Below are 12326 nucleotides of genomic sequence, written 5' to 3' on the forward strand. Positions count from 1 at the left end.
GTCTGAGATTCCAAAATAATCAACTTTTGTGAGCAAAAAAATACACAACTCTGAAGTTATGTGTTCTACAATGCTCCCAATTTGACTAATACATAAGTATTTGTGTTATTATAATCATTTGCTGAAAACACAAAATATAGGTTTCAAAAACCTTATAAATCTTTGTTAAAGATATCTGTAAATTTCTCTTATTTCTTTTCCATGGGATATTTTCTATGTTTGTTATTCAATGCATACAGGTGCAGTTCTTTGTTAAGGGTAATTCACTCGCGTGAGCACACACACACACACACACACACACACACACACACACACACACACAGAGAGAGAGAGAGAGAGAGAGAGAGAGAGAGAGAGAGGAAGAGAGAGGAAGAGACAGAGACTCCAGAGACTCAAACTCATACAAGAGACTGATAGGCTAAAAAGACACAGGGAGAATAAGACAGAGACTAGAGAATTCAAATCTGAGCTTGCCTTTGGTTAAAGAATATGAAAGTAACTTCTCAATTTTGCTCTAAATTGCTCTCATTCTGAGGAATTCTTCTTTTCCTGACGTTTCTGTACCTGCACCGAAGAAACAAAAGTTACTTAAATGAATTGGAGCCAAAGTGCAATTAGGATAAACTCATCAACTCTTGGTTATTACCAAGAAATATCCATGGTGTCCTGACAATGGATATCATTCAAGATCTTGGGCAAAAGTTAATGAATGAGTGTTCTGGTTATAAGACCAATTATACTAAATCCTTAAATACCCTGGAATAAGGTTGAGCTAGTGATACACGCAATTAAAGAAAAGAAAATATCAGAAATCTGTCTTGCTATTGAATCTCTTGCATCTATTCTGAATGATTCACTGATCAATGTTAATGGATCATGCGATACACATCCATCAAAATACTTAAAAAAACTTTTTATGCAGCAATATTTGCAGTCATTAGTGAAGTATAACAAAATCCTGCTCATGAAGCCCTCCTTTATTATAGATAATGATCTCAAAAACGAGTTAAGAGAGAATGGGATTGAGAGCCATCCCACTACAGGAATAATAGGCATTATGGCAACTATATATGAAATGAAACCCTTTGACTAACAAACCATTAGAAAACAATTCTCACCACCCATAAGATTAGTTTGTGGCTTCAGTAAGGAATAGATGAGTGGCTGCCCACTGACACTGGTAACCAAAGGCATGAACATCCCCTCCCCCAACATTACTTATCATCAGTCTATCATCTACAGAAATTTCCAGAGTTCAAACAACTTCCCTGCTCCAAACTAGTTAATATCAAATCTTTTATATGTCCTTGCAATAAAGTTCTTCATGTTAATTCTCTCTTAGGTTTCTTTCTGAGCATCAGACAAAAAACTCCGGAGTTCTTTAAGACTTTGTTGATCAAGCCACTCCCACAGATTCTAGAGGAGGCACTCCAGCACACCCAGGATTTTAGGATCTGGGTGAGTATGATACATCTGCTCCAACACCACTGGAAGTAACTTGGACCAGCAGGACCCAGGGATGCATGAATCACACCTGACCAATGGCCCAGGATCTTTATGGTCTGCATGGGTTTACCTTGTGCACGAACCCTGCAGCCAGTCCCACAGCACCCAGAGGAGCTAGAATCCCAGGCACTCTAACACAGCCAGGATCCCAGGATCCCAGGATGCCAGGATCTTGATCACACAAGGATCTCAGGGTACCAGAGGCAGCTTGACTCCCAGGAACTTTGACACAGCCAGAATCTCAGATCACAGGAAGCCAAAAGTCACAGGATCACAGAAAGTGCTGGACTATGAGGAGTTCTGACAGAACCAGGATTACAGGAAGGTCAGGCTCCAGTCAGATAGTGAGGACAGGTAGCACTAGAGATATTCATTTTTTATTAGGTATTTCGCTCATTTACATTTGCAATGCTATACCAAAAGTCCCCCATAGCCACCCACCCCCTCTCCCCTACCCACCCACTCCCCTTTTATGGCCCTGGCGTTCCCCTGTACTGGGGCATATAAAGTTTGCGTGTCCAATGGGCCTCTCTTTCCAGTGATGGCCGACTAGGCCATCTTTTGATGCATATGCAGCTAGAGTCAAGAGCTCCGGGGTACTGGTTAGTTCATAATGTTGTTCCACCTATAGGGTTGCAGATCCCTTTAGCTTCTTTGGTACTTTCTCTAGCTCCTTCATTGGGGGCCATGTGATCCATCCAATAGCCGACTGTGAGCATCCACTTCTATGTTTGCTAGGCCCAGGCATACTCTGACAAGAGACAACTATATCAGGGTCCTTTCAGCATAATCTTGCTAGTGTATGCAATGGTGTCAGCATTTGGAAGCTGATTATGGGATGGATCCCCGGATATGGTAGTGTCTACATGGTCCATCCTTTTATCTCAACTCCAAACTTTGTCTCTGTAACTCCTTCCAAGGGTGTTTTGCTCCCACTTCTAAGGAGGGGCATAGTGTTCACACTTCAGTCTGGGGCAGGAGGCAAGCATAAGAGCAAAAGCAACAGAAACCAAGACATAAAAACCAAGAAACAAAAATAACAGCAAGTAACAATCACTATTCTTCAGTATCTCTTAGCATCAATGGAATCATTTCCTCAATAAGAAGACATAGGATAAGGTAGATAAGCAAACAGAACCCAGCACTTCACTACACATAGGAAATGTACCTCACTGACAAAGATATACAGTCCTTCAGAGTAAAAGTTTCCCTAATTTCTCAGCCTGTTTATCCTTTGTGCAGAGAAAGGCCATTGACTTGTTTGAGTTAATTTTACATCCAGCTACTTCACTGAAGCTGTTTATCAGGTTTAGGAGTTCTCTGATGGAATTTTAGGGTCACTTATATATACTATCATATCATCTGCAAAAAGTGACATTTTGACTTCTTCCTTTCCAATTTGTATCCCCTTGATCTCCTTTTGTTGTCGAATTGCTCTGACTAGGACTTCAACTACTGTGTTGAATAGGTAGGGAGAAAGTGGCAGCCTTTTCTAGTCCCTGATTTTAGTGGGATTGCTTCCAGCTTCTCACCATTTACTTTGATGTTGGCTACTGGTTTGCTGTAGATTGCTTTTATCATGTTTAGGTATGGGCCTTGGATTCCTAATCTTTCCAAGAATAGCAGCCTTATTTATAATAGCCAGAAGCTGGAAAGAACCTAGATGCCCCTCAACAGAGGAATGGATACAGAAAATGTGGTACATTTACACAATGGAGTACTACTCAGCTATTAAAAAGAATGAATTTATGAAATTCCTAGGCAAATGGATGGACCTGGAGGGCATCATCCTGAGTGAGTTAACCCAATCACAAAAGAACTCACACAATATGTACTCACTAATAAGTAAGTGGACATTAGCCCAGAAACTTAGAATACCCAAGATATAAGATACAATTTGCTAAACACATGAAACTCAACAAGAACGAAGACCAAAGTATGGACACTTTTCCCCTTCTTAGAATTGGGAACAAAACACCCATGGAAGGATTTACAGAGACAAAATTTGGAGCTGAGATGAAAGGATGAACCATCTAGAGACTGCCATATCCGGAATCCATCCCATAATCAGCATCCAAACGCTGACACCATTGCATACACTAGCAAGATTTTGCTGAAAGGACCCAGATATAGCTGTCTCTTGTGAGACTATGCTGGGGCCTAGCAAACACAAAAGTGGATGCTCACAGTCAGCTATTGGATGGATCACAGGGTCCCCAATGGAGGAACTAGAGAAAGTAAAAGGAGCTAAAGGGACCTATAAGTGGAATAACAATATGAACTAACCAGTGCCCCCTTGAGCTTGTGTCTCTAGCTGCATATGTATCAGAAGATGGCCTAGTCAGCCATCAGTGGAAAGAGAGGCCCATTGGTCATGCAAACTTTATATGCCTCAGTACAGGGGAACGCCAGGGCTAAGAAGTGGGAGTGGGTGGGTGGAGGAGTGGGTGGGGGAGCATGTGGGGGACTTTTGGGATAGCATTGGGAATGTAAAGGAAATAAATACCTAATAAAAATATATAAAAATTATATAATATATTAGTTTCATCATTTCTTAAAAGAAAGAAAATAAATAAACATATTACTTATTTTACACTAAAAAAAAAAAAAAGAAAGAACATTCCTCCATGGCTTCTGCATCAGCTCCTGCTTCCTGACCTGTTTGAGTTCCGGTCTTGACTTTCTTTGGTGATGAACAGCAGTTTGGAAGAGTAAGCTGAATAAACCCTTTACTCCCCAACTGGCTTCTTGGTCATTATGTTCGTGCAGGAATAGAAACCCTGACCAAGACAATCAGTAAGAAGTTGTATTTAGGAAAATAGAAAAATCAAACCTGTTTCCACCTTGTCCCATTTCATCAGCTAAAGAAAATTCAAGTTTAACTGTAAAAAAATTATTGTATGGTTGGTAATACTTCTAATATTATTGATGAGTTGATAAAACCATTCAAAATTGTGAAACATGAGGCTCAGTTATGCCAATATTCATGTGTCTTTCTATATGATTCCGTTGTCGAGGAAAAAGGCCATATTTGAAAACAACATATATTAAAACGTGCCATTCCTTCTTATTACAGTAAACCTTCCTCTAATATACCTGTAAAATGTGATTTTTTTTTTTTTTACTGTTCAAGTCAATGTTGAGCGAGTATTGGTAAAACAGATAATTCAGTTCCAAGAAAGGGGATAGCACACCAGGGCTGCTGATCACAAGATCAGACCTCTTTCATTCCCAGCTAAGTATCCCATTGCTCTGGCCCAGTGTTATCTAAGCAGGAGACCAGTTGTTCCCAGAGCAGCAGACTCCATACACTCAGTTCTCCACCACATGTCATGCAGCTGCGTCCCTAATGCAGAAATAATAAGAGATTTGACTACTACCAAGCACAGTTTATATTCAGATATATATTAATACCTTTAGTTAAAGGTATAACAGAAGATTCTATAGAAGTAAAGTAGCTACCCCCAAATCTATTGCGACACTATTAAAAAACCTGCCTTTTCTTGTTTCAGACACATCAAAAGACTATGAAAGAGGTTTTTGTTTGCCCACATGTTGTTGATATGGGTTTTACTTGCCTTATTCATAACATATTTTATTTGTGTCTAGTTCAACAACAATTAACAAGGGATATATATTAACATAATATTTTGCAAAAGTATAATCTTTATCTTTTATTAATTAATAACACGCCAGTGAAGACGTTCACTACTAAAGAACTGGTCAAAATATAGTGTACTCTAGGGGAATCTCAGATCAGCCTCATTTTATTTGGAGACACACTTGAAAAGTTGACAAATACCATATATAACTGAGGAGGAGGCAGAAATGGGGACACTCAAAATGGCTATTTCTTCAGGGTAGTATAGTCTGTCATCTCAGTTCCAGGCAGCTTCCTGCACTTTATGGTTTCTGACACTCTCAGGATGTGGTTGCAAGACTGTGTGTAGTACAGTAATAGACGGCAGTGTCCTCAGATGTCAGGCTGCTGAGCTGCAGGTAGGCTGTGTTGGAGGATGTGTCTGCTGTTATAGTGGCCTTGCCCTGGAACTTCGAGGCATATTCAGTATCACCATTCTCAGGATCAATCCATCCAATCCACTCCAGGCCCTGTTCAGGCCTCTGCTTCACCCAGTGCATATAGTCGTCTTTAATGTTAAAGCCAGAAGCTGTGCAGGACAACTTGACTGAGGCCCCTGGCCTCACAAGCTCAGCCCCAGACTGCTGCAGCTGAACCTCTGAATTGACCCCTGTAGAAAGAAAGACAAAGTGATTGCCACTGTCACAGAGTGTGTGGCCCCTCAAGTTTGGGACTTGGGAGCCCCTTACCTATAACCACTGCCATCAGGAAGAAGATGACCCAGCTGCATTTCATTGTAAGGACATTGAGATTCAGTGACTGTAGAGAAAACAGTGTTCATATGTTGTTTGGTGTGGATATGCATGTATTTATAATCACAGTCTCATGATTTACATATTCATGTGGCAGGATCGTTCTTACATAAGGATGTTCTAGCTGAAGAAGAATGAAGTAGAGTGTACATGGGTCAGTCAACAGGATGCTGGGGTCCAAATCCTAATTCTGTCTGAGCAACTTTCCCTGAGAGATGTACACATCTCTTAGATAACATCAAAGCCAATCTCACAATTTTAAAATCGAATCCTAGCCTGAGACATAATACTTGTCTTGGTGACAAAATGTTTTAGTGGTAGTCGCAATGAGGATAATGGTTACTGGAAATTTTAAAAACTTATTTATGAGAGTTTGCAATCTTTTTATTTTTATTTTTTGTTTGTTTTTTGAGACAAGGTTTCTCTGTGTAGCCATTGCTGTTCTGGAACTCACTCTGTAGACCAGAATGGCCTTGAACTCAGAAATTTGCCTGCCTCTGCCTCCCAATTGATGGGACTAAAGGCATGGGCCACCATTGCCCAGCATCCTTTTTTTTGACATTTTTTCATATTCTTGAAATTAATAGTGGTCTTTCCACAAGGTTGCATACTAAAATATTACACAAGTGAGATCAATTGAACAGGCCTCAGAAATATGTGCATGCAAATGGTTATTTATTCAGCATTTTCAATAAGAACTAAACTTCTGAACCAAACAACATGACTGTGAACAAATGATTGAATAAACTAAATATGCTATACATACAATAAAGCAGAATGTGTTCTTTTATAAAGAATAGGGATCTCAACTTTCTTTCTTTTTTATATATATTTTTATTAGATATTTTCTTCATTTACATTTCAAATGCTATCCCTTTCCTAATTTCCTCTCTGAAAATCCCTTATCCCCCCTCCCTAACCCTGCTCTCCAACCCACCCACTTCCTGTCCCTGGCATTCCCCTGTACTGTGGCATAGAATTGTCACAAGACTAAGGGCCTCTCCTCCTATTAATAGCCAACTAGGAAATCCTCTCTTACATATGCAGCTAGAGACACAAGTCCCACCATGTGTTTTCTTTAATTGGTTTAGTCCCAGGGAGCTCTATAGATCTCTAATTTCTTAAAGTAAATTAAGAGCTTTATAGAAACACCAATATTGTATGATTCGCTCACTTGTGGACCTTAGATATTGTACAGTTAGAAACAGTTATGTATGTAAATATGAAATAAAATGGAAGTTAAACTGTCAACTTGAAATAAATGGCCAAATGGGAATGATATGGATAAAGAAAGGATATGTTGATGTAATGGAGAAAATATGTCCAGTGTACAATATACTTTTTAAATAAAAATTCTAAACATATATAAAGTTCTTAGTTTTGTTCTTAAAAATATTTTTCTTATCCCTTGCAGTTTCCTTTCATGACTAAAATTTCTCCCACCAAATTTTCTGATCTTCTTTTTCCATATTTATGATTACTACACATATGGATATATACATGCATACACATATACGCATAGACATATCTGCTTAGTGTTTCATGTACTTGACTATTGGGCTTAGCACTTGATATTAGATATTTGAAAATGTTTATAGCATAAATATGATTATGAGTCTACATTCAAATATATAGGGAACACAACTCAGTCACAGGAGAAGAAAAAAACAAAACAAAAAGAAAAAAATTTTAAAACAATGCTTCTGTATTTTCAAAGATATTTAAATAAAATTCCAATTCTTAAATCATCCCCAAAATATATATTAAACACCAAAGATACGTTTATTACAAGTCTCTGGCTAGGTGGTCAGAAAAAGATGTTAAGAGGTGATAATTTTGTTAATATAAGGAAAATTTGTTGGTTGAGTATAGATAAGAATGATCACATTGTTGTGCATACTCTACAACAAACAACATTAGCATCACCATATCATCTCCAATACAACCACTGGGCTATATTTAAGAGTCAGCAATATGTGTCAGTGACATGTCTACACCACCAGGCATAACCATTGAAAGATTATTCACAGGATATAAAATAAGAAATTTACCTCATTATGAAGTTGGGTTGTGGGACTCCAGAAGTTAGTGAGATTCAAAAGTGTAACTTTTGAATATGATAAAACAAACACACACACACACACACACACACACACACACACACACACACGCACACGCACGCGCGCACGCGCGCACACGCACATACACACACACACTCACACTGGGGCTGGTGAGATGGCTCAATGGGTAAGAGCACTGACTGCTCCTCCAAAGGTTCTGAGTTCAAATCCTAGCAACCACATGGGTGGCTCACAACCACCCATAATGAGATCTGAAGCCCTCTTCTGGTGTTTCTGAAGACAGCTACAGTGTACTTATTTATAATAATAAATAAATCTATGGGCCAGAGCGAGCAGGGACTGAGTGAGCTGGGTTGATCAGAGTGAGCAGAGATCCTAAATTCTATTCCCAACAACCATATGAAGGCTCAAAACTCTCTGTACAGCTACAATGTGTACTCATATACATAAAATAAATAAGTCTAAAAAACTACACTGTATACACATATATAATATTCAAAGGTTCAATAATAAGGTTGAGAAACTAATCACAGTATTTTTGGAAGAAAAATCTATAAAAAATGAATATTTATCAACATACTGTTACATGGTCTTGCAGTGAAGAAAATGGTGTCCTGTGGGAGAATATGGATGGCCCTGAGTACCTTACCCTTATTGAGAAAAACCCAGGTACATGAAGAAAAATGCTATCTGAACTGCACGCGTTACTGTAGTATGGAAAGCTGGAAATCCAGGAATGGAGAGGTTGTTCAGATTATCAGAGGCTGAGTTGGAAAGGGGAGGTAATAGCGAAAGAGCAAGTCCCCGATTTACAGCACAGATTATACAGGTGGGTTTTACATTTTAAAATTATTTTTATTAATTATTCCATTTGTTTACATCTCAAATAATATCCCACTTCCTAGTCACCCCCTCCACCATCCCTCATCCCATGTTATACCACTTCTATGGTATACCTCTCTGCCACTGCCCCCTTTTGTCTCTATGAGAGTGCTCCCCTACTGAACTACATTCTCCTGCCACACTGCTCCAGCATACCCCTACTCAGGAGCATCAAACCTCCTGGGACCAAGGGCCTCCCCTCCTGTAGTGGTCAGATAAGGCCATCTTCTGTTACATATGTATCTGGAGCCATGGATCCCTCTAGGTACACACCTTGGTTGGGGGTCTAGGCTTTGAGAGAACTGAGTGGTCAGACCATACTATGTTGTTTTTCCAATGAGGTTGAAATCCCCCTCAGCTCTTCCAGCCCTTCTGCCAGCTCCCCCTATTTAATAAATATATGTTAAATATTTGAACCAAAAAAAAATCAGAATGTTAATTGCTTGTTTTTCGGTTTCCATACTATGTTCATAAATTAAAACTAAGATAATGACTTTGATATACAACATTGTTATTTGCCAATGTATGATGTTTGAAATAGAATATCAAATAATGGTGATAGTGTGGAAATACATTGCTGATTTCTAATATATCTTCTCACAATTTTACTTCAGTATAATACATGAATATAATTAGTGAATTTATCATATTGGTGACTTACACTCATTAGTTTGTGTTTTTTTATTTTTAAATGAATTTAATTAAAAATCCTTTTTTTTCCTAATTCATCCCAGATGTTTTACCATCTTCCTACAAACCTACTTTCACTTTCATATTCTTTCTCACACTTGAAAGAAAGACAGAAACAAAACAAATACAAAAAAATACCATGAAGTCCATGGCTTGCTGTCAAACTTTTCCTGATCATAGGGTCCTTCTCTGAAGTGTAGTTGATATACCCAGTGTCACTCCAATTTAGAAATATGACTGCTTTTCTAAAAATTTTCTAAGCAGCTAAAATGGATGATTGGGTTAATTGTTAAGATTGTTAATTTGTTTTTATTATCAGTTGATGTTTTAGGGACTAGCACATTGTGGACACTTCCATAGGCGAAAAAAATGGTCCTATTTTATATTAAAAAGCAGGCTGAGTGAACCATGCAGAACAAGCCAGTAACCAGAATTCCTCTCTGATCTCTGCATTAGTTCATGCCTTGAGGTTCCTGCCTTTAGTCCCAGCCTTGACTTTACACTGCAGGAATGGGATATGTGATAGGGACAGGTAAGGCAAGCAAAACTATGCTGTTTTTGATTGTGTTATTTACCATAGGAATAGGACCTAAATTAAAATAGGACAAGTTCCATTTCTCTCCTCCACCTTTCTCCAGCCCCAATGATGAACACTGTACTAGTCTGGAAGTTCACATGAGCCTCCTCACAGAAATGTCTCTCCAGGATACTTGTATTTCTTCACATCTACTTCCAGTGGCCATGAAATGCACATTTCTGTCCTTATAGATGCAAGTAGGTGATTTTATGAAATTTGGTCCTGTGGTAAATATCAATTTATTTAGATCAATACCAAAACCAGAATCCTTTATGTAAACAATGAAATCATAGGTCTAACAGACTGAAATATCTGGGAAGGATCTCTGGGAATCTCCAGTTGAGAAGGCAGCTCCCATACCAGATGGGGGGGTCACTCTATGATGAACTTATTATCAATTTATTAAAATCTTTGCTTTGTAAATGAGGATCAGACCCTGTAGTCCAAACTCCCTTCCACTCATGTCCTCTCCCACACTCATTATCTCTTATTCTTCTTTAAAAGAACAATAAGGAAACTCAAGCTGAGCACCAACTCCAAGGTAAACAGTCTGTGTCCAGTGCTGATCAGTGAATAGCTAGGCCCGAGAATCCACATCTGAGAGTCTCTGCCAGAACTGCAAGATCAGGGTTGGTTTGCTTTTTGTAAGTTCAGGAAGACTTTATTTGCCAGACTTCCTACTCAATAAGGAGTTCTGGAGTGAAAACTTTAAAGATACCAGTTATTAGTGCAGATACCAGATGTAAATTGAAGGAATTTGGGGCAATTACAGTATTAAAATATCATTTAATTGGATAAAATATAAAAAAAACCCTGCCTTTTTGTCCATAGTACCCCTCTGCTTACTTTTCCTACTTCAGTAATAAAATAAAATAAGACAGTAATAAAATATTCATAGATTTTTTAGAGAATTCACATAAGGGAAAATTATGTTAAATGTATATATAAATTAATATTTAATGTTATAACCCAGTAGTGTACCATGGTATACTACTTGAAATTAATCCTGAGTAATGGTAGAATTAATATTTTAAATATATTTTAATATTAATAAAATAACCTAGAAATTCTCTCTCTATATGTATATATATACATATATACATATACATATGCATATGCATATACATATACACATACACATACACATACACATACACATACACATACACATACACATACACATATACATATACATATCTGTGTGTGTATTTCTATGTATTTCTTTCTCTATCTATATCATCTATATCTATATATCTATTGTCTAAACATATTTTGTAGGGTATATTTGAATTAACAACCTTAGGAGTCAAGTCACTATTTTGTGTCTTAAAAGTAAGCAAAGGCACCATATGTATGATCAAAAAGGTTTGGAGAGTCTTCTTCATCATGAATCTCAGACCATGTTACAATGCAATTTCCCCATATTCTACCTGAGGACACAATACTTCCATAGTAGCTGTCATTTAAGTTTAAGATTCCGTTGTTGAAATATCTGCCCATTTCTCCTTAAAAGAAACAATGTTGCTTCTTAGTTTTTCAATTGAGGAATTTATTCCATTGTGAGAGAAAATGTGTTTTTGTTATCAAGCTGGGACTGTAGATTGTGCCATTCTATTTCTGTGACAGTCCCAGGAGAGTGATTTAGTTTCAACTGTAAAAAGTTAGTGATCTGTAGTCACATCTGGTTTGGGTCTTTCAGGATAAAAACATTACAACTTATTAGAGCATAGTCTCTTGAGGGCTTCACTGGTAAATTGTGTTACTTGTGGTTCAGTGAGGGGAGGAAATCCTGAAGGAGTCTGGAAGCTCACTTGTCTAAATGTGCTCTTCATGTTTTTATCTGGGTGTACAGTCAGTACCACCTGCTAACTTGCATTCCTCCTGCAGCAGGGTTATTCTTGTGTGACCCAGGGCCTTTCTCTGCCTGCCCCAGTTCCTGAATAATGACAGAAAAACTATATTTATTCATAAGCTTTTTGTCCTATAACTAGGAATTTCTTGAACTACCTTGTGACTCAATGAACCTAAGCAGGGGCCGTCACTAAAGCTGTTGCTTTTCTGTGGAACCTGTTCTTTAGTCTGGCATTTGTGGGATCCACCCTCTCAGAAGTGAAGAGGAGGGTCCATGGGGGAAAGTCTTGGGGGTGGGGGTGAGAACTTATTCAGTGAAACAGCAATCTGGGAGTAAAATGAACAAA

At 38.2% G+C, this 12326-nt stretch overlaps 1 gene segment (V, D, J or C) and 1 further gene; both read right to left on the reverse strand.

The window, feature by feature from the left end:
- The window catches only part of Igh (immunoglobulin heavy chain complex), a 2751187-nt gene that overhangs the window by 912219 nt on the left and 1826642 nt on the right, over positions 1–12326 (reverse strand).
- Positions 5452–5881, reverse strand: Ighv14-4 (immunoglobulin heavy variable 14-4). The segment is given in 2 exon segments: positions 5452–5756; positions 5836–5881. Coding segments are annotated over 2 exon segments (351 nt in total).

Source organism: Mus musculus, chromosome 12 (genome assembly GCF_000001635.26).
Source record: "Mus musculus strain C57BL/6J chromosome 12, GRCm38.p6 C57BL/6J".
NCBI classification, from domain to species: Eukaryota; Metazoa; Chordata; class Mammalia; order Rodentia; family Muridae; genus Mus; species Mus musculus.